The sequence below is a fragment of the Monodon monoceros genome, unplaced genomic scaffold, assembly GCF_005190385.1.
Source record: "Monodon monoceros isolate NGI ecotype Baffin Bay Population unplaced genomic scaffold, NGI_Narwhal_1 Super_Scaffold_21, whole genome shotgun sequence".
NCBI classification, from domain to species: Eukaryota; Metazoa; Chordata; class Mammalia; order Artiodactyla; family Monodontidae; genus Monodon; species Monodon monoceros.
Genome location: NW_021703778.1, coordinates 11,536,498 through 11,560,077, shown reverse-complemented (window position 1 = coordinate 11,560,077; position 23,580 = coordinate 11,536,498). Strand labels below are relative to the sequence as shown.

Here is a 23,580-nt window from a genome sequence, read left to right as displayed (position 1 = left end):
CGGTTCCATCTCTGGTCTGGGAAGATCCCACATGCTGCAGAGCAACTAAGCCCATGCGCCACAACTACTGAGCACTCATTCTGCAACTGCTGAAGCCCGCATGCCTAGAGCCCATGCTCCGCAACAAGAGAAGCCACCGCAATGAGAAGCCCGCGCACCACAACGAAGAGTAGCCTCCGGCTCGCCGCAACTAGAGAAAGCCCGCGTGCAGCAACGAAGACCCAGCCAAAAATAAATAAAAATTTAAAAAAGAAAGGAGACTAAAATATTAACTTGGTTCCTTGATAAAGTCAATGCTGAAATATAGCTGAGGGTTAGGGCAGCAGTGGGCTGTACCCCAGAATGAGGCTAACATTCTCACCAGTTCCATTCTCACCAGACACATGTGGACCATCTCAAGCCTTCCCACATGGGGGCCCAGAGAGAGACTGGGGGACAGTGTTAGACTAGAGAAGCCCCATTGCTTTTGGGAGAGAGGGAGGAGCTGGGGAGAGGGTTTGGGGGAAAATCACACTTTCTGGAAAGTCAGGGAGTGGAAGAAGTGCCTCCCTGCCAATGTGATCATTTATTGTGAGCCATTATAATGGCTGTGTTGTGTCTTTTGCTGTTTGTTTTTATTAAAAATCTCCAAGGAGACTATAAATAATTTGCCATCCCTTCTAGGAGACCTTCCCCACCAATCCTGGCCTTTATTTTCACCCTCTTCTCAATTTCCAACCCAGGAGTCTGTAGAGCTCGCTTGGGCCTTAGCACAGCTGAGCTGTATTTGCATCGATTTCGTATACCTGTTCTCTCTCTCCACCCACCTCATCCCTCCATGTTCCTCAGCGCCCTGGGCATTATGGGTGTTGCACCATTTCCCCAGATTTCATGACATTTCCCACTCCACGCAGAGGCCAGAGGGAGACCCTGGACATGTATCAGAGGAGACCAGAGCAGAAGCGAGGGCTGATCCATGGACCTTTCTGGACCACAGTGTCTCTACTCTTCACATTGTTTCTACCCCCAAATTGGTGAATTTGCTCTTTAATTTAATTCAACAACCACTTAATAAAAACTGGTGGTCAAGGAGAATGAGATGGGCCCTCCCCGCCCCCTTCAGGGTCACATTCTGGGGAGACCACACTCAACCAGGCACCCCCTGTGGAGCTTTCTCTCTCCAGGCTGCACAACGTGCTCCCTCCTCTTGCTTTTTCAGGCCTAGAGAAGGTAAGCATCCCCGTGCTGACTGCAGCATCCCTTGTGGGCATGTGTTGGACCCTTCCCACCCCTATGGAAACACTGCGGTCCCTTTACTAAGCTCTCCTCAGTTACCAGTTCTGGGTGCCATCTATTCTCACTCCAGACCCTGCCTGAACAAGACATTAGGCAGATGGCCCAGGAGCACGTGTCCTTGTTTAAACTGAAACCCGAGTCGTCCTTGGATGGTGGCTCTGAGCCTGCCCGCTGCCCGCTGCCCAGGACACGGCGCCAGGAGCAGCAGGCTCTCGGGCAGGAGGCGGCTGTATGCCTCTGCCCCGTCCTGAAGGCTCTCTGGGTGTCAGTTGTTGGTAAAGGGTCTTTTCCAGGGTATCCACCAACAGAAAGGCGGGTAAAAACAGAGGGGAGGGAGGGATTAGGGGGCAGCAGAGCCAGTAAGGTGATGTGTGAAAGTGTTCCCAGGAAGGTAGGGATGTTGGGAAGTCTGATGATTCCAAGGTGGGTGAGGAAGTGGCAGAGTGGGGAGAACAAATGAGGAGGAGAGGCGGCTAAGAGATAAAATGGGCCCAAAAGGGAGCCATGGGATATATATATATATATATATATATATATATATATATATATATAAAGATATATATATATATAAAGAACTAGGGCTTTGCTATTATATTATTTTAAGAATATGTAACTGTGTTGAGTTTCTGCGAGGAGCTGGTCTCTGTGCTAGACACAGAGGACACAAAGATGAGCTTCGGACAGGTTAGAGGCCTCGCCCCCAGAGGGCTGGGAAGCCCGTGCAGTGGTTTCCAACCTTGCTTTTGCTTCCATATATAGGAACTTCCATATATTTATCCCCTCCCTTCTGGCCCCCACTGAGAATCACTGATCCCCTGGCGCACACACACACCTACCTGAAATGCTAGGCAGGCGCGATAAGCTACACCGCGTAGGTAAGCGTCACCCTAACAGCACTGAAGAGGAAGCAAGAGGTAACATCCAAGCCGGCCCTTGAATAAGGAGTGTGATACGGGTGGTGAAGTGAGCAGAGCATCCCACACCGGGGAGGTGGTGTGAGCAACGGCAGAAGAGTGAAGTACCCAGTAGGTCCAGGAAGAGCAAGCATCCTTGCGCCCCACGCAGGAAGGGTTGCTGGATTCAGTAAATAAAAATGGCAGATTGTCCCCCCATTAGGGCAGATTGATATTTTAAAAGTATTCATTGTTTATCTGAAACTCCAGTTTGACTGGGCATCCTGTATTTTACCTGTTGGCACCCCTACCTGACCCATAGGGCCTCTGGGCACACCTCCTGGCCAGTCTAAGGAGCATGTCCGGCCCCAGGGCTTCCGGGCAGTTTGCACGGGAAGCCGCTCAAAGCAGTGGCCTTACTGAGACTTGCTTGGTCAGCGGTGGAAAATATTCCTGATTGTGTTCTGGTTTGGTCTTTAAATTATGATTGGCACAAGAGGAAAGCATTGCCAAAGGTGGCTATTTCAAATATCTCGGCGGTGAAATCATACCTACTGTTCCTGCTGTGCCAAGTATTGGGGGCTATTAGTGAAAAGAAATGCTGCATGGGAAGCATGGACGTTTCCACCCTGCAAAGGGCAACAACGCTGACACCCGGACGCAGGCTTTTGACTCTCTTGCCCTCTGGTGGCTGAATATCTACACAGGAATTTGAGTTCCTGCTCCTCTCGTGCCCTTGGACTAACTGCTCTATCTCTGCAGTACGTGACATAATTACGAAAGATGCAAACAGTTGCAGGTCCAGGCAGATCCTAAGCCCCAAAGCCAGCCCGAGCGGTGCTTGGATCCAGGGAAGAGGCGTAGAAGGCTATGTTTCTCTTCTGTAGCCTCTTTGTACTTCATGAAGCTCCTGGGCCAGGTTTCAGGCCCTGGGGGTTGAATCTGCCCACCGTTGCCTTTACTTTCATTCATTCATCCGACAGGTATTTCCAGAGTCCCTGTGATGGGCCAGGCACTGTGCTGGGTGCTGGATGTAACATCTGGCGTATTTCATTTTGATGTGGAGTTAAACCAGAGGGTTGGCACACAGCTCTAGAAATCGCACTCAAGGCAAATTGAACAAATCACTAGGCACAGGAATTTTTAAATTGTAAAATCACCTACATGACTAATACATTTTTCGTTGACTCCAATTTTCCTGCCACATCCTTCCTTTATAACTCATACCTACAGCGTCTTTTTGATAAACGGTCCTGAGGCTTCTTGGTAACCATTCATAATTTGGCACATAGTAATCAATCAGATTGCACATAATGCAAAATTAATGCCATGTGATGTGCCTAGAGCTATTCCTAACTTTATGAAAAAAGAGGGTCTTGGTAGAATGTTGGATTTTTCCTCCTTTCATAAAACATGCAATGCTGAGTTGCTGACAGTGAAAGAATGTACCAACAGAAAGCTATTAGAACAGTGAAGTTGTTTTGGAAAGAGTTGGGTCTGTTTGTGGTCGTACTGACCCAAATATATCAGTGTAAAATCCTAGGTGGGATGTTGATATGTCACCTGAGTTTGTTCAGCTCTACAGGGTCACCTTCCCAACTTCTGCCACCCCACATGCAGTTCATCTTTACACCATGCCAGTTTCACTTCCTATGTAGTTCTCAAACCTACCTGCTCTTGACGCAGATCAGTATATATAGGCTAGATAAACAACAAGGTCCTACTGTCTAGCACGGGGAGCTATATTCAGTATCTTGTGATTAAACCATAATGGAAAAGAATATGAAAAAGAATGAATATACACGTGTGTGTGTGTGTATATATCTGAATCACTTTGCTTTATGCCAGAAATTAACACAGCATTGTAAATCAACTATACTTCAACTAAAAAAAAATTTTTTTAATGAAAATCTGCCTTCAGCTTTCCCTTGAAATTTAAAGCACTCATGTTTCAAATCAATAAATACTTTCTTAAATGATCAAAAAAAAAACCTACCTGCTCTTTTAATCCTTACTTCCTCCTTAGGTCGGATTCTTACATCTTTTCCCCTGAACTGTTATAATAGACACTTTAGTGTAGTCCCTTTTCCTGCTTCTCTGAAATACATTCTCCACACAGATTTGTCTAAAACACAGATCATGTCTCTGCAGCACTTACAGGATAAAGCAGACTCCTTGTGCATGGAACGCATGGGACCACCACCTGTCCAGCCGCATCTAACATCACTCCCGTGTCCTTCCCATTACGTCCCTGCTTGTAGCTGCTCTGAATTGGTTTGTGGACCTGTTAGACGAATATCCAAACATAGATACTACTTCTGTGCTATATTGCTTAAGGGTTTTCTCCCTTATATAACCAGATAGCCCTGAGGTGACCAAATCCCATTCTAACCATACTATGAATCTGCCCTGACTGTGTTTTCAGAGTGCTGTCATCCATGAGTACTGTGTTTATCAGATTCCAGGCTTCCTGCCTCCCCCGCCACCCGCCCCCAGCTGTGTAGGATTCTCTGGCTAATTCTCTTTGTGTCCCCAGGGTTGCATGAAATGGATTTTGACCTCAACATGGAGTAAAAATGCTTTGGTTATAAAGGCCTACAACGTTTTTTTTGGAAAGGTTACTGGTGGGGCAAGGGTGGGGACGCCCAGTCTCTCTAACTGGGGAACAAGTTTGTTCCTGGCAGGTGCTTCCTACACTAAATTTCAACGTGTTCTAATTTTCCCAATCAGTCTTGCAAACGTAATGTCACTGGGCATGCCTCATCTGAATCTATTCTTGATATTTCCATTATGTTTAGATTACTGAGGTCACTGCATTTTATTTTTGTTGAGAGCTCTACAGACTTTGAAGAAAAATGCCAAAATAAGTTCCCTGAATTTAGTAGAGAGGGAATAGCTATGCGTATCACCATGTGGGAATGACCTGATGAATACCAACGGATCTCGGGGTTCTGCCCAGCAACGTCACTTTCTACTTTGACCCACCAGACTTAGTCACCTGTCTGGCTCTCTAAGGGATCATGACCCACATGGGGATGATAAAGGATGGTTTATCATGTTATCACTGAGATTGATAGCGTTGCCTATCAGGTTCTATTTATTCATTGACCACACTAAAATGGCACTTACGAGGGGCCGGGCACCGTCCTTCTTTTATCCTTATAACAACCCTATGAGGTAGGTACTACTATTATGTCCATCTTATTGGTAGGAAAACTGAAGTCACTTGCCCAGGTTGGCATAGCAAGTAAGGGATGGAGCAGAGACTCAGGCTTGGACTCAGAATCTGCGCTGTCTCCATGCTGACACTCCTGGAGAAATATGAGCAGCTCAAGGTGACTAAAGCCATGTGCTTCTCCTCACTCACCTTAGAGCTCAGTGTGTACCCCGCTCAGCCTCTGTGTAAAGACGAGGCCTCAAGAGCTAGGCTGTAGCTTGTATGTGCAGACAGCATTGGTACTCAAGGTAGAACACTGGGAATAAAGCATAAGCAACTCTCTGCTCCCTCCCATTAGTACAGCTGGGGCCCCAGATGGAAGAGCTGCTTAGGAACAAAGAGGCTCCAGCCTGAGTTGTTATCCTCCTTCCTGACATGAGCCTGGGTTGTCTGCAAAAGCTGTAGTAGAAGAACTGAGATATTAGGTTATCATGGCGAGGGGTCTCAGAATTTATCCAGCCTAAAGCCTTCATTCTACAGGTGAGAAACCCCAGGGCCCAGAGAGGTTAAATAACCACTCATCCAGGCTTCCCTGGTGGCTCAGTGGTTAAGAATCCACCTGCCAATGCAGGGGACACAGGTTCGAGCCCTGGTCCGGGAAGATCCCACATGCTGCGGAGCAACTAGGCCCATGTGCCACAACTGCTGAGCCTCTGCTCCACAACAAGAGAAGCCAAAACAATGAGAAGCCAGCGCATCGCGACGAAGAGCAGCCCCCACTCGCCGCAACTGGAGGAAGCCCATGCACAGCAACGAAGACCCAATGCAGCCAAAAACCAAAACAAAGCAAAACAAAAACAAATAAATAAATTCAGGCAAAACAATTATTTAAAAGAGGCAAATCAGCTTTATTAAAAACAAACAAAACCACTCATCCAAGATCACACAGCTCAAGAGTGAGCAGGAATTTGCTTCTGTGTAAACTGAGAACCTGAATAAAACAGCACTTTGTTAATTACTAGTTTACTGCCTCTGTTTTGTTATCTTTGGATTTTTTGTTCACCAGGCCACACTTGTTGATTTTTTTTTTTCTTATTGGATAAACATAGATGCTGGTCTACATAACTTCTGTGTCATAGTGACTCAGACTGGTGTGAAATCGATGAGCTTTTCCTTGGGAGAATATTTAAACCAGAGTGGGCAGATCGCAGAGCATGTGCTCTTGTGAACAAATATGTAGAGAAGGCGGGAAGGGGTAACAGAGAGACATTGCCCATGACCGCAGCAGACACACCATGAAACGGTTCGTTTATTATAGCTCCAAACTAACTGCCCTGCTGCTCATCTGCCCCCTCCCCGCCACTCCATGCAATAAAGCCTCCACTGTGCCAACAGAATCACTTCCTAAAGCACGGATTTGGTCCATTCACCCCTCATGGCCTACAGATGACAATTTAAACTTCTTTGAAATGCAAGAACCCTTGAAATGGCCCTTACTTGTTTTAACAATCTTCTGCCAATCCCCATCCCCATCATCAATTTTTTATTTATTTTTTAAAAATTAGAAAATAATTGAACTATAGTTGATTTACAATGTTATATTAGTTTCAGGTGTACAACATAATGATTGGATATTTTTATAGATTATACTCCATTTATAATTATTATAAAATATTGACTATATTCCTTGTGCTGTAGATTACATCCTGTGCTGTGTCTTATTTATTTTATACCTAGCAGTTTGTACCCCTTAATCCCCTTCTGCTATCTTGCCCCTCCCCCTTCCTCCCCACGGGTAACCACTAGTTTATTCTCTGTATCTGTGAATCTGTGAATCTGCTTCTGTTTTGTTATATTCATTCGTTTGTTTTATTTTTTAGATTCCACATATAAGTGAAAATATACAATATTTGTCTTTCTCTGTCTGACTTACTTGACTAAGAGTAATACCCTCCAGGTCCATCCATGTTGCTGCAAATGGCATTATTTCATTCTTTTTTATAGCTGAGTAACATTCCATTGTGTATATACCACATCTTCTTTATCCCTACATGTAATGATGGACACTTTGGTTGCTTCCATGTCTTGGCTATTATAAATAATGCTGCTATGAACATCGGGGTGCATATATCTTTTCGAATTACTGTTTTCGTCTTCTTCGGATATATACCCAGGACTGGAATTGCTGGATCATATGGTGGTTCTATATTTAGTTTCTTGAGGAACAGCCATGCTGTCTTCCACAGTGGCTGCACCAATTTATATTCCCAGCAACAGTGCACAGGGGTTCCCTCCTCACCAGCATTTATTATTTGTTGTCTTTTTGATGATAGCCATTCTGACAGGTGTGAGAGATCTCATTGTGATTTTGGTTTGCACTTCTCTGATGATTAGTGATGCTGAGCATCTTTTCATGTACCTGTTGGCCATCTTTATATCTTCTTTGAAAAAAATGTCCATTCAGGTCTTCTGCCCACCATTAATTTTTTTAAATGTCTTCATTTTCGGCCATTATTTGTCACCATCCCCTACTCCCCACAACCCCCAACACATACCCCACAACTCATGCTCTCAAGGCATTGGCTATTGCACTTGGGTTCCCTGAGTTGAAATGCTCCTTCCCCAGAGATTCACCTGGTGACACTCTATTTATTCTTTGAGACCACATGGCACCCTCGCTCCCGTCTTTCTTGTTCTTGATAAATATGGTTGCTCCTCCTTCCATGCCCCTGGTTTATACCTTTACTAGAAATCTTCTCATCTTTCTCTAATTAAGTCAACATAGATATTATCTTCTTAGTCTATGTGGTATCATCATTCCTTCATTGATCCCACCATGCAAAACATTTTCTCAGTGTCTCAGTGGGCCAAGGGCTGTGGTACGAGCTGGGGATTCAAAAATGATCTAAAGCTATTCTCACTCCTTTGAGACCTTACAATCTCATGACAGAGGCTCACATATGAGCAAATAAATACTGTGCAGTGTGATAAACATTCACAAATCTATGGCTTGTCTTATCACTTCCTCCATCCTTAACATCCACCAATGACAAAGGATTGCTCGATAACTTCTTGAACAAGTGATGGTATGAATGAATGATGCCATGGATGGATTGGTCACCTTTAACCTAAACCAGTACTCCACACGGCAGTGTCTTATGAGGCACTTTTAAGAGTTACACAAACAAAACATTTTACTTTTAAAAACCAGTTATGTGTCTACTCTACTATATGTAAGAAAATATATAATTATCAAACCCATACTTTTAACAATATTATAGATGAGAAAAAGCTTAATCTTTTTAAGTGAGTCAATATAAAGTCCATACTAATATAATGTGAAAATTTGGTTGCAGAATATAAATGGCTGAACTTTTAGAAATACTGCCTTAAACAAGGTAACTTTCAGTTTCCTTTCCTTTTTCTTTTTTTCATAAATTTATTTATTTATTTATCTCTGGCTGCGTTGGGTCTTTGTTGCTGCGTGTGGGCTTTCTCTAGTTGTGGAGAGCGGGGGCTACTCTTCGTTGCAGTGCGTGGACTTCTCATTGCGGTGGCTTCTCTTGTTGCAGAGCACGGGCTCTAAGTGCGTGGGCCTCAGTAGTTGCAGCATGCGGGCTCAGGAGTTGTGGCTCGTGGGCTCTAGGCGCGTGGGCTTCAGTAGTTGTGGCACACGGGCTTAGTTGCTCCGCAGCATGTGGGATCTTCCTGGACCAGAGCTTGAACCCGTGTCCCCTGCATTGGCAGGTGGATTCTTAACAACTGCACCACCAGGGAAGTCCCCATCGCTTGCTTTTCGTGGGTTTTGTTCTTTTCCTCAATCTAGTCTATATAAATTTACCTGTAGAATTTGGGGAACCTCTTGAAATAAATCTTTTAGTGTAAAAACTTGCAGCCAAGGGCAATTTAAATTTTTAAAAAGATAGGACAAAGAAAGTGTGTGTGTTGAAGATGTACCAAACCATATTTATATTATTTTATTTCAGAAGTGATTCTGTAAACTCTTCACTTGGATGTCCTGATTTTCACAGGTGAGGCCTGTTCAGATGACAGGGGATAGAACTGCACATAGGCTGGGTTGAGGAGGGAGGAAGATTAGGGAATGGCTTTGCCAGGTATCCTGAGCAGTTGGACATGGTTCTTTGACATTTATTAGGTACAGCAGTAGCTACATGAGGACGAGGATGACAGCAACTCTGGGAAACCAACAGGGATCTGTCCTTGTCCTCGTACAGCTGTTTCGTGCCTACCTGGTCTTTTTTTCCTGTGGCTGCCGCTTACTCTTTTTTTTTTGGCTGCGTGGCATGCGGGATCTTAGTTCCCTGACCAGGAATCAAACCCACGCCTCCTGCATTGGAAGCGCAGAGTCTTAACCACTGGACCACCAGGGGAGTCCCTGCTTACTCTTTATTTCTCCCTTCTCTCTTTTCTCTCTCTCTCTCTCTCTCTCTCTCTCTCTCTCGTCCATGGCTTTTGCCTGCTAACGTCTCTGTTTGTGGGTCTCAGCTTTTCGTCCACCATATGCTTGCATCTGGGGTGACTAACTCAACCCAAGTTCCCTGGGACTTCCCAGGTTTTAAGCCCAGAATTTCCACATCCTGGGAACACCCAAAGTCCTGGGCAAACCATCTCTTTTTTATATGGCTCATATGCAAATTCTGTAAGAAAGAAGAGGGAAGACCTGACTGGGTCTCTTAACCCCTCCCCAGCCCAGAGCATCAGAGCTCTCCCACCAGGCTCTCCCATCAGGGTGCTAATCCCTAGTGGCTGGACCAAGGTCAGGCTTGGGGGTGGCATAGAGAAGCTTCCCCAGTGCCTTCCTCAGAAGGTGCTTGTGAGCTGGGCAAGCCTGGAATTTGCTTTGCTGGTCCCCTTTTCACTGTACACACCAGTTTGTCATTTATCAGGGTCCTGGGGTTCTTATGCATATTGGCTGTGGGTGTGTTGAATGGCGGATGTATATATGTGAGGGACCAGGTAGAAACTACCTGTTATCATTTCATTCCTTTCATTTTTATGAAATCAATCATGGTACACAGATTAGACTCCTAATATAGTGTTATGGAAACCCTGGCCCAGCTTCTAATTATGATCCCAACCATGTCCACTCCAGAGAACATAAAGTTTGCAAAAAGCTATGTTTCAATAGCAAAACAGCATAACCTGGGAAACGTCGAATTTTAAGCACATGGGGATGAACACAAAATTCCCCCCCACCCCCCTCCGGCTGGAAGGCAGAGAAGCTGAGCTGCAGAGTGGTTGGTAAAGGCCGGAGGTCTTCATCTCCCTCCCCAAGTTCAGCACCCCACCCACCCACTTGGCCCCAGAAATTAGGTCCTTCATTATTAAAACTGTTTTTCCCATCTGCAAGAAACAGAAATTCTCCCCACCTCTTAAAGTCTAGGGGCCGGGTTGGGGGAGAGAAAAATGAAATCGCTGTAAAAATACTTAAGTTCTGAAGCACATGATTGGTTTTCAGGAATTGACCGTAAAACTAGAGGGTGAAGAAGCTGGAGGGCTGAGGCTCGGGGCGGGGCTGCTGCAGCATCCCGTACCCCATTGCACTCCCGGGGCACCCCGCGTCCTAGGAGCATCGGCAGCGCCGTACTCCACGTGCGGGGTGAACTCGGCCAGCTCCGCGCCATCCCGGTGTCACTGCGTACCCCTGTTGCCCTCCACCCCCTCCCCTCCCTCCCCTCCCCCCCCCCTCCCCTCTCCCCCCCCCCTCGGGAACCGAAGGGTCGTGTATTTGCACTGACCTTTCCATTCTCTGCTGTCGGTGGCTCTCTTACAAATAAAGTTTGTGGCTGTTACTCACCAAAGCTAAGAACTGCTGAGAAAACTGAAAAAACAAGTCTAGATGCATTATTGAAACAAAGTCTAGTTCAGCGTTTACTTGGCACTGAAGCATATGGAGACCATCAGTCCAGTTTGAAATGGGTTTTCCTGCCCTGGTAGGAAAGGTGAGGAGCTCTGAGTTCTAGAGGTAGGGGTGGAGGACAGCAGAGGCTCAGGGGAGGGAGCAGTAAGGACCACCTCCTCCCCTTAGGGCCCCAAGACGCACGTCTGTAGACCTGGTTTCTGCTGAATCAAGGTCACCTCCAGGGCAGGCTCTCAGGGCCCCACACCCCACCCCTGTACTGTACAGGTGTGCCTTCCTGGCCACGCCTCCCCCAGCTCATCTCACGGGCTCTTTCCCCTACTGACCATGTCCAGGCTCCTCTCCAGCATCTCTGATGGCTGGTCCCAGCCTCACCTCCTCAGGGAAGCCCTGCCCACCTGGGATGGTCCATGGCGGTACAGAACCAGCACACTGGCTGGAACACACAGCACACACCAGGTCTCAGTGAGCAGAGAGGATGCTATGCCTGGTGCCGTGTGGCTTGTACAGCAGTGCTCCCCGAATAATACCAGACCCAATTCTATAGTTGAGGGGAGAGGGATTTTAGAAGCTGGGTATAACCTCCCCTTTACCAACCCTGACCTGATTCTTCATTTCAGTAGAGCAAAAGGAATTAGAATAATTGAGAGACCCCCTAAGGTGGTTGTGAGGAAAGAGGATAAAAGAGCCTAAGTAGGGGGGAGGGATTAATTGGGAGATTGGGATTGACATGTACACACTACCATATATAAAGTAGATAACTAATAAGGACCTACTGTCTAGCACAGGGAACTCTACTCAATACTCTGTAATGCCCTATATGGGAAAAGAATCTAAAAAAGAGTGGATATATGTATATGTATAAGTGACTCACTTCGCTGTACACCTGAAACTAACACAATGATGTAAATCAACTATGCTCCAATAAAAATTAAAACAAACAAAAAAAAGATCCTAAGTATTCAGCAAGTTTAACAGGGTGAAGGCTGACCAGGATACAGGAGAGACAGGACCCTGACTGGCATTAACGCTCCGGGCCTCAGTTTGCTCATCTGCAGAATGGGGGAGGCCAGTGGGGAGAAGGGAACCACAGGATCCCACTCTTCTGGCTCTGTGATTGGCTCCTCTTAGTTCTTGTTCCCCTCCGACCCCCGATGGCTCACCGCAGCTTTTGAGGGAGGCCATGTGGAGAAGCCCCAAAGCAGAAATAGGCCAGCGAAGTCCCTTTCCAGTGAGGCCTCACCAAATACTCCATACTGAAAGGGTTCATAATGGTATCACTGGGAAAAGCGAGGAAGCCAGCAGGGCACTAACGTCTGTGGAAGTTCTCACATTCCCGTGGATTCCATCCTGGGCCTTTAGGAATTCTGTGGACTATGTGGTGGTTTAGTTCACTCTGGGAGAAAAGGCACGAGCATATACAAGTTGCAGTTTTCACTTAAAAGCTGCCACCTGGGATCCAGACCGGGTCTGCGGTGACCCCGCATGAGCTCCACCCTGACATACTGCACACTTGGCAGCTTAGCTGCAGTGTTTTGCAGAGGAGGTCTGTGCTCTCCTGTATCTAGCAACTTAAAAGAGATAAAAAGAAACCCCAATAAAAACTAACATCAATGGATTCTTTTGAAAAGAAAGCAAATCTGCTTAAAGCATTAACACATTGGATCTAAGTGTGGCTCATGTTTATAAACGCATGAGGAATTTGTTATGACGTAGGGGAGGAAAGTTCCAGGACATCGGAATAGAGAGACTTGAGTGGAGCGGGGGGCTCTTGGCCACCTCCCTTCTCCTTGGCCAGCAGGGTCTCTTTGGAGCAATGGGGATTTTAAGAACTGTGAGGAAGATTGGTTATTCTGTGGAGAGATGCTGGAGCTATAAATGCTTACTTGGTCCCATCTGTGAGATCTTTGCCCTAAACACAGAAAGGAAAATTCTGTTTTGGTGGATGAATCATACAGAATATCATATTGTAGAATTTGTGTTTCTTGATGTGAAATTGTTGGTGGGGCTTGTAATACAGAGATGAGGTTCACACCTTTAACTAATGCTTAAGTTTTTCTTTTGAGGTCTGTGTTGGGAAACTCAAGCAGCATTATTATGTTCATTTTGCATTTGGAAACCAGAGGAGTATGTAGGGCTTATCTTGGACTACACGTAAGTGACCATCTGTGCTGGTTTGCCAGGGACAGTCATAGTTTCTGCATCTTGTCCTGTTGTCATTATTAATGGTGTCCCCTTTCCCTATCACAAGTGCTCTGGTTTATATTTAAGTGTACAGTCACCCTACCCAGCTGACACACAGCTGGCAACAGTAGGATTGAAGATCCTGCATTTCATTCACCAGATCACCCATTTAAGCAAATGTTTTCCCAGTTGTCAAAAGTCCTTTATTTCTGACTTACAGAGTGACACACAACAGTGTGTCCTTTAGAAAAGGAGGTGGATGACACGTCAGACATGAGGTCTCTGATTGAAACATTGTTGCTCGTTTTTCACTTCGTTTTGTTTGACTTTCACAGTTATCAATGCCTTGGAAAATTATATTGTATGACTTTGCCCAGCAATAATTATTGCTTTTGTGTCCCAATGTCATATCATTTTAAGCTCTCGTGTTCTTAATAGGGTTTAAAGTTAAAAAAAAAAAACAAAACAAAAATTGAAACATAGCAGCACAATTCCACAAATGCTTGATTCTAGCCATTTCTCTCTTGAAAAACTTACACAAAGGCAGTTGACATGCTTTCCTCAGCCCTGTAATTAAATAGGCCTGCCGAGAAGTCATACACAACAGTTTATGATTTTTGTGATTAATGCCCAGCATGGCAATGCCTGTTGAAGTTCTATTATCACAACCAGTAATGGCCCAGTCCAGCCATAGGTTTGCTCCTAGTGCAAAATCACCGTTTGCCCTTACATCACTCTTTTATCTCACCAGTTGTCTTTCCTTTTATTTATTTTTAAATTGTCTTTATTCAGATGATATGATTTTTTTTTTTTGGCCACACCACGCAGTATGTGGGATCTTAGTTCCCCAACCAGGGATCGAACCCGTGTCCCCTGCGTTGGAAGTGTGGAGCCTTAAACACTGGACTGCCAGGGAAGTCCCATCTTTCCTTCTAAATGACACGTCTCTGTGTCTTAGCTCATTTTGAGTCACGAATTGCCAACATATGGAGCCATTAACCAAGAAATCGTCTTGCACCCTTCCTGATTAACTGAAATGGAGTTGAAAATGTAGCCTGCTGGTAACCTCTTGTAGTTCTCTATGTGACTGCGGGAAAATCACATGTCAAGTTCTTCCCGCTTTCCTTACGCCTTTCACAGCAAATTTCAAAGTCTGGCAGTAGGCAGATTGGTTTGTCCTAGCAATTTTTAAATCCAGAAATTAAATTAAACTGAAAAGCCTTGTATACTTCCAGTTCAAATAGTGTTTCTTCCAGAAAGAACATCTCCACAGTAACGGCAATGACAATAATAGTGTGTTTCATGAAGATATGAGTTACTAAGCTAATGTAGATTGTAGAATACAGTTACTGTTTTCCAGAGACCCCTTTCAGAGAAACTGACAATCAGCGAAAAGTTCTTAGTAAAGGGCTGTGTGTTTTGGGGAGAGATGTATAGAATAGTGCTATGGCATTAACACAGAGCCCCTCAAAGTGTTGCCAGTTCCTGTGCTCAAGGAGGAGGAACAAAGGGCCAGTAATGAGTAGAGAAGAAGCTTTTCCCCATATTGTGGTCAGAAAGTTTGACTTCAGGAGAACATGTTTTACTGTAAATATGTCTAAATTTCATGGTCCTTAACGATTTATGTTAATGATCTTCACTGCTAATGCCTTTTTCTTTTGTGCATTCCCCAGAGAATTCTGCTTCCAGGAATGTCTACAGAGGCAGCAGTCTGCTTTGCTTTGGGGGAGGGGAGGGTTCAATCAGCTAAGACACGTGGTCCCCCAAGGGGGTTCCTTGGGCTGCCAGGAAACTAAGCAGAGTTCAGGATGCTTGGGAGAGCTGCCCCCATCTTGCTTACCCGGGCGTCATCAAGAGGAGCTCTTCTGCTCTCACACTTTCCAAACAGCCCCAGGCAGGCAAAATCTGCATCTCAAAATGGATCTTTTCTTCCTGGATTGAGCTAGTCTGGAAGGGCCCCAGGTAGGGCGGGGTGCTGTTGCTTGCTGAGGACTGCCCTTGGAGGTGCCTTGCTACCTCCTTCATCCTGGGACCCCGCACTTTCCTGTGCCTCTGTACTGTGTCAGGTGACAGGTGGAAACTACCAGAAGCAGGCTCTTCGCACACCGCATCCAGTCGGGTTGGTGTCAGAGCCCAAAGCCCAGGGACGTCTGGTTTAGGCTGATGACCTGGTGCTGCAGCGTTGCTCGCTCTCTCCGTCTGCCCTGCCCCCATCCTTTCTGGCATGAATCATCTGAAGACAAATACACAACATCTATACAAGGATCCGGATAATCTGGACCTGGGGGCCTGAACACAGATTCCTCCTTCATAAGCACTTTGTACCCAAGGAAATAGTCAGGTTGAAAGGAGATTCGACTGGCTTTTGCCGCAGGCTACCAGTGCAGAAACTGTGTAAGATTAGCTCCTCCTTAAAGCAAGGTTACCAGGTCCTTCTGTTGCAAAGTCACGGAGTCCTTGAGTAACCTGTGCCTTCAAACCCAACTGCCTGCCTTCCTGCTACCAGGCTTGGCTTTAACTTTGTGGATGATCTACCACTTCTTGGGTTTCAAGAAAAATTCTTCTAGGAGTTGAGGGGTCTCTTCTTCCCTTCCTGATGTGAGTTGAGCTCACTTCCCTGGCAGGATGACTTTTCTTTGTCCTTTACAGCCTTCCGAATCTTTCTTCTCCTAAGTGGCCAAAATATGTCCCCCACGCTGCCAAAGCACACAGGTGACTCAAGGTCAGAATCAGGAGCATAGGCCAGCCATTGTTCTGCACACAGGCTTCATCTAAATTAATCTAAAACCTTGCCTGAATGACCTGTAAACTGGCTCAAGTTATGGGCAGCGGCCTAACCACCGTGTTCCCCACCCCCCAAAATGATGGGGCTCCTACAGATTAAAATATCACGCTCTCCCTACCAGTGAGTGTGTTACTTGTCCGTATCTGAAACAGCAGCACCCACATTGCTCAGATTATTTCCCCGTTTTGTTGTTGTTGATTTTTTTTTGTGGATACTGTGCCTCCTCTTTTCACTTTCTGGGAAATTTGCCAGTGTTTCAAGGACTGGGTAAAGAACAAAATAAATATTTGTAGGTAGTTTAAAGGGAGAATGAGTAAGTTGGATGTAACCCTGTCCCTTCCAAAGAAAAGCATTGAATCCATTCAAATATTTTAAAGTCATTAACTGGAGAGATTCAAAAGGTTGATTTTACTAGTTTGCTTTTCAGATTTGTGATCAATGTGTGTGTGTGTGTGTGTGTGTGTGTTGGGGAGAGGAAGAAGAGTCGAGAAAGTGTAGGGAAAGGAGTACAGACTTTTATAAGTCCAGCTGAAGAGATTGAAGTTGATTGCGTGAAAAGTCAGCTGCCTCTTTGTGTCTGTTAATCAAGTTCTAAACAGTCGGTGTCGGAAAGTGTTTACTCAACAACCTTCAGCATATACCCTGTCTTTCTCACTGTCCTTTTAAAATGGGATTTCACTGAAATTTGGGACGTTCCGCAGTCGGCTGTTTATTTCTCTGGATATCAGCCTATTGGGAAGGCTGATTCTGTGTCTGAGATTAAAGAGACGGGAGAAGCGGCTTCCAGCAAAGGCTCCTGCCGGCGATCCTGGGAAATGTTTTCCTTCCTAGGCTGCGGAGTCGCCGCAGTTGGTGGCAGGGGCCACAGGCCGTGCGGGTCCCGGGCAGGAGAGCGCATCACCTGTTGGGGCCTACGGGAGCGCGCGGCGCGGGGCTGGCCTGGGCACAGCCCGCGTTCCTCGGGGGCCCGGCCCGCGGGCGGGCGGACAGACGGACGGACGCGGGGACGCGCGCGCGGGGGGACGCGGGAGGCCCGGCGCTGGAATGCAGTTTCCCCCGGCGAGAGAGACTTTGTACCGGAGTGGAGAGTAGTTTGGGGTGGGGTTTCGCACCGTTCCCTCCTCCCCACCCCCGGGCCCCCTTCCAGGCGCTTTCTGGGAGCTTTTTCAGAACTGCGCTCTGAAGTTTAAAGACCAGCGAAGGGCCTGGGCCGTAGGCAGGGACAATGGAAGAAAATGAAAGCCAGAAATGTGAGCCGTGCCTTCCTTACTCAGCAGACAGCAGACAGATGCAGGGTAAGTAACAGGCTCATTCAAAGATGGAGTTACGGTTCCGCGTGTCCCTCGCCGCTGGCGGCTGCTTTTTAGAACTGCAGACCGGGCGCCTGGCACAGAAAAGGCGTATTTCTTGGGGTGGTGCGTTTCCCAAACTGAGTGGAGAGCTGTGAGCTGGACTTTATCCCTGGAAGGATTTGCTTAAGCAGCAAAAGAAGTGGCGGGGTGATGTCACGTTTGTAGCCCCGTAAGCCGTCAGTACGTGCTAGATCTCTAGGCAATGACAAACATATCGCTAAAAGCAGCTTTTCATCCTCACTGCTCCAGCCGTGGGAGAGAGGAGCTCTTTCTGGAAAGCTCTCTCTGGGACGGCAACACTTCCATTCATTGGTTGGGGGATTCCATGAGGCAAAGGCACGTTGGATGCAAGTTTTGTCGTATCTGAGAGTTAAATCGCAGAGTTTGGGCTGTTTTCTTTTCCAGATCGGAACAGCAGGGGAGCACTTGTCCAAGTGGGGGAGAGATGGAAAACTCGGTGAATTTTCTGTATGCTTTCATTCAAAAGTTGGGAGCTGTTAGATAATTTTCTCCGAGCAGTTTCCCTTTGTGTTTATAATAGACTTGTCTTTTCCATAGGGAATTTCCAGAAGCCTATGTTGTTCCAAAGAAATTTTGCAGTGGGGTTGGGTTGCAGTGGAGAAAGGACTCCTCTGCTGTGCAGTGTCTGACGTCTGTGATTCCAGAGCCTACCCTGCAGTATCATACAGGCAGCATGTTCAGACACCAAACAATCGAGAAGCCCCCAGCCCCCAGCCTACCCCAGGTTCATCCGGGGGCCAGTTAGTAACGGTGTTTGCCGGGCTACTGTGATGTGCGTGGGAGAAGCAACTGCACAGGGTGAAAGGTGTGTGTTTTTTAAAAAGGCAAAATGGAAGTAACGAATGACTCATCCGCACCGAAAATGCAAAACTAAGCCAGACAGAAGAAAATGCAATTAGAAGAGATAGACACACACACGCTCCCACCCACCCACCAGTGAAATGCAGGAAACCTTAAAACCAGTAAATCCTGGAGAATCCCAGTCGCATAGCCATCAACTAGCCGGCTGTGTTTGTGCTTCCAAAGCACCACGCTCTCCTCAGTGGGGCTCCCTCGCCTCCCTTTCTCTCCCCATTTTGATAGACATGATCCTACAGCAGGAATTCAACCTCTGGGCTTCTGTTGAAATAAAAATACTCAGAATCTAGAGGGGCAACAAGAGTGGGACCGATTTAAGAAACGACTTTCAAACAACCGTAGCAATTCGAAGATATTTCAGAGGCTGGAGACCGTCAGACTGAGTGTGATCACTTTCTTTCTTCACTCATTCAATGAATATTGAGCATCTGTTACTTGGGAGTTACTGTTTTAGCTGCTGGGGATCCAGCAATGACCAAAATAGACTAAAAACACTTGCCTTCATTGAATTTTTATTCTGAGGGCCAAGTTTGGGGGGAAGGGGAGTGGTGGAGCTAGACAATGAACAAATAAGGAAAAGAGATGGCATATTAGGTGGCAGGGTTACCAGATTTGGCAAAGAAAAATACAGAATGCTTAGTTAAATTTGAATTTCAGATAAACGGCAAATAATTTTTTAGTATAAGTATATCCCATGCAATATTTAGGACATACTTATGCTAAAAATTATTCGTTATTTATCTGAAATCCAAATTTAACGGGGCATCTTTTATTTTAGCTAGTAACTCTGTTAGGTGGAAATAAGGCCGTGGGGAAAAATAAGGCAGGGAAAGGGAGGATTGAGTGTGGGGAGGGGGCAGGGGGTGAACCCATAGTAAGGTCATTAGGGAGAACGTCACTGCTGTGATATTTGAACAAACATCCAAAAGAAGGAAGAGCATTTTCAAAGAACAGAGTGGGGAAAGGACGGGAAGAAAAGAGGTTAAGAGATAATTCTAGGCCATATCAGGTAGGGCCTGTGAGAGGGTAGTAAGGACTTGGGCATCTGTTTCAAGGGAGGTGGGAGCTGCTGGCAGGTCTGAGTGGTCTCATAAAGGGTAGATCCTGGGTGCTGTACTGAGAATCACCCCAGTGGGAGTGGGGGAGGGCAGGGAGCCCAGTTGGGAGGCTTCCACAGTAAACCAGGCCCTCGCTTGGGCCAGCGGGTAGGGTAGTAGAGTATTGAGGATGAAACCAAATTTGCCAAGGTATTGGATATGGGGGTGTACGAGAGACAGAGGAGTCAGAGATGAGTTCAAAAATTTTGGTCTGCGCCTTTGGGGAGTTGCCATTTACCTAAATGGGAAAGTGTTTGAGAGGAGTAGCTGAGGGGGTGTTTAATGGCTTGGAAGTGGGTGGAGAGCAGAAAATCTTTTGGATATGGTAGGATCGAGAGGCTTATCAGGCATCCAAGTGGAGATGATGTTGATTGCGATTTGGATATTCATGGCTGGAATTGAGGAGAGGGGACCGGGGATTGTGAAAGATGGGCTAGGATTGGGTCCATGTGCAGAAGGAAAGGTCCCAGAGATGCGCCCCAGGGCACACCAGCATTTAGAGGTCAGGGAGGCTGGAAGGGGTGGCTGGAGAGACTGTGAAAGGGAGCTAAGAATCCCAGTTAGATTTCTAAGATCCGGTTGAGTCCTGGGTGAAAATGGTGCTGTGAAGGAGTGTGGCCTCATCTCCAGTTCTTTGATGCGCGAGAGGCCCACACAGGGAGGCCAGGCCTCTGACACCGGCATCACCCGAGATACCACACGCCCACTCCTATCCTTGCACGCTTGATCGTATTTGGCATTGTAATGCCGGTGGCAGTGTGGTGTTCGGGGGCAGAGAACACACCTTCTTTGTCTTCACATCCCCGGCACCTAACTGAGCACCAGGCAATGAGGCAGCGATCAAGAAATTCGCGCTGAACAGAAGGCTAATTATACCACCCCAGGGCTTTGAGTTTATCAATCTACAATAGATAAGGATCCCTTGGGTGATCATGTAACTTGTTCAAACCGAGACAGTTTTGAGAGTGAAAGGGGGGAATGCTATAAATAATTTCGCTGGGACGACAGTTGTAACCCGGAACTGTTTGGCAAACTGGGCGCATGTGGTCACCTCGAGAACAGCTCTTATAACTGAGGCTCCCAGGGCTAAATCAGCTAGTAAGTAATAACCGTGTGAAAGGGCACTTGCACGTGCGCAGACGTGCTTAGTAATTAGCGCTTGAATTTGAGTCTAACCATATCACGCTTCTTTTGAAGGCCCTGGACTCCTCAGAGGGGTCCTGGGGGTTGCTGGGGATGCCTGTCCACCCACAGCAGCCCTGAGACGACTGCTCTTGCTCTGGCCCCAAAGGTCTTGAAACCCCTGTGCAAGTGAAGTGCAGTCAGCCACCTGCTTACCTCTGCCACCCCTGATTCTCCCGTGTGGAGATAATTACTGTGCTGGTAATCATTTCACAATATATAAGTGTATCGATTCAATACATTGTACACCTCAGACTCAGACAAGGTTTTATGTCAATTATATCTCAATGAAGCTGGAGAAAAGAATAGTATTGGCAGCCCCACAGAATGCAAGCTTGGGGAGTCCCAGACATTTTGGTCTCTGCTCCGGTCTCCTCTAAAATTGCCCCATCGGTTTCTGTCTCTTATCCTGCTTTACTCTTCAGAGCACTTATCACTATGTGACATTTATATACACATTATCTGTTCGTTGTCTGTCTCCCTAATTATAATGTGGATCCTCTTTGAGGGAAGGGAATTAAGTCTATCTAGATCACCATTTCACTACACTTCCTAACTCCTTTCAGTGTTTGGAGCACTCAATAAATATTTGCAAAAAAATGAATCAATCAATTAATCAGCAAACCAGCCTTTGAGACAAGAATGATTCCTGGGTAGGGGAGGGGCTGTTGCTATTTTGTCTAAAATCTCTTCCAGAAACCTCTTTTTTAAAATTTTGTCAGGTTTTTAGAGCAATGTACATAATAATGATGTGGTTTCAGCTGTAATTTCTGTGCCAATTTGTCTCTGGTGGTGATCTTTATGATATTAACAAGAGAGCTGGCAAACTGAGGAACCCTGTGGGCCCCCAACAGAATATGTGATACATAGGAGTCAGATAACCTGATTGCCGTAATGTCTGTGGCTTAGCATAATCAAGGTTAATTTTTTTGAACGCGTTGGAATGTGGACATTCTTGGCCGAGTGGAACTGCTGGGTGGTTTACCTCCAGACCACCCCGGGGCCTAGGTTCCTTCTGTCTAGTTATGACGCCATTCCCTAGGCTCTGGGAGGCTTCTGCTGGAACTTCTGCATTTAACCGACCAAAGGGGAAAGAGAAAGGGCACGGAAGATTATTCAGGAGGTCAGGGGCCAGGACTACAGGTGGCCCACATCACTTCTGCGCACATTGTATTGCCTGGGATTAGAACAAGACCCCAGCTAGATGAAGGGGACTGGAAAATGCACTTTTCTTCCGTGTGCACAGGAGGATGTTATGGTTTGAATACACGGACAGACAAAATGTGGCTGCTGCCATGGTAGATCCAGGTAGATTGTACAGCGAGTCAAAGCTGCAACTCCCCGCGATGTTCCAATGCAAGAGAGCATCCCGGCACAATTGAAAAAGCGACACCTTAGAGACAGCTGACCAGCAGCCACTAGGAAGCAGTGGGGGACTCCTTCCCTAGGAGGCCAGTTGCTGCCTAATCTGACCCAGGAATACAATGTCAGGAAAGCCATCAGCCCTGTTCCTGGCTCTCAGGTAGCAGGCAGGCGTGGGATGCCTAAATGATGCCAGGTCTGGATCCCGTTCTGCAGGTCAGCCGACCCAGCCCAGGCAACCCGAGAGGGGGCCAAGAAGCCAGTCTCGGCAGCTCCCGCGGCCTCCCGCCTGCAGGATGATTTGCTGTGTGGGTGTGTACCTTTGGATGACCCATCTTCCGTAATCCTCTGCCTCCCCGGCATACCTGGTACATACCTGCCCCTCCCCATGTCCCCACTTTCTACTTTTCCTTTCCAGAAGTCTCCATCCCAGTCGGGAGGCCCTTTGAAACTCAAAAGAGTCTCTCTCTGGCACTTCTGCTCTCTTGATCCCCACCCACTCCTGCTTGGGAAAGGTTGGAGGGGCCATTCTCCCCTGGAAGCTCCCAGCTGGAAACGAGCTGCCTGAGGGATGGCTCTGGGCTGGGGAGGGGTAGGGAGGGAAAACTGGAAGCCTTGTCTCCAGGCTCCAGCTTCATTATTTGTTTGACCCGGATTCCCAGAATAGCAAACAGCTCGACACACCCAGACTTAAATGTTAGCACCAAAGTGCCCTCCAGGCAAGGGTTAGCACTGTGTTTCTGTTTGCACGCCTGGGACAGCATGTCCATGTGGATGGTGAGGAATTGGTGGGACTTGAGATCTCTGACTCCGCGCTGTGGAATTGTGACTACACATCGTCTGCTGCTCCCCTGTGTTTGCTTCCTCCTCGGCTGAAAGATCCCATTCTCCCCAGATGACCGGAATGGGAGAGCAGTCTCCTCTCCCTCGGGCATGGGAGTCGGTGGCTTCCAAGAACTGAGTCTCATGGTGGGAGAGGCTCCAGTGACCGGGAGGCTTCGTGTGGGAACAGAGTTGGGTTGTTATGGGTGCCGTGAAAGTGGAGCAGGGGCCTGGTGGGGACCCGTGAGCAGATGGGGCCCAGAGCTGAGTGAGGGGCAGGCAGGTGAGGCCGGGGAGGGAGTGGGCGCCCAGGGCAGTTAGGTGTCTGCCAGGGGCAGTGCACTGGTGCCGTTCGCTGCTGCCCTCCACCTCGCCTTAAACCTCCGTAAGCACCTGGAGACATTTCAGAAGAATCCACACGACAGAAAAAATGGAGAAGTAACCTAAGATTGACGTGACCTTCTTAGTGGGCAGTGTTAGGAAGGGTGGGGCTTGGAGGGTCGCAGAGTTGGGGGCTGCTCAAAAGTGGATGTTGACAGATGGACTCTGAACTCCAGCTCTGCCCCTCCCCGCTCCTTTCCCAATTTATCTCAAAGAACGTGCAAAACTCTTTTCAGTCTCCAAGGGATTGCTGTTCTGGCAGTTTCGACCCCTTCTGAGGATCCTGAGATGAAACAGAATGGTTCTTGTGAGTCTGTGTGGCAAAGCGAG

General features: G+C 47.0%; 1 protein-coding gene across 14 annotated transcripts in view; it reads left to right on the top strand.

Annotated features, from left to right (window-relative positions):
- The window catches only part of KIAA1217 (KIAA1217 ortholog), a 774,831-nt gene that overhangs the window by 433,589 nt on the left and 317,662 nt on the right, over positions 1–23,580 (top strand). For 10 of the 14 annotated variants that reach the window (XM_029236747.1, XM_029236752.1, XM_029236745.1 and 7 more), the window contains exon 1: positions 17,273–17,470. The exons of 2 other annotated variants lie outside the window; for them this stretch is intronic. In XM_029236747.1, the coding sequence (XP_029092580.1) occupies positions 17,401–17,470 (70 nt within the window). In that variant the 5' untranslated portion in view covers positions 17,273–17,400. Of the gene's footprint in view, positions 1–17,057; positions 17,471–23,580 lie in introns of those variants that run through there. 2 more of the 14 variants (XM_029236759.1, XM_029236758.1) reach the window with 1 other exon arrangement.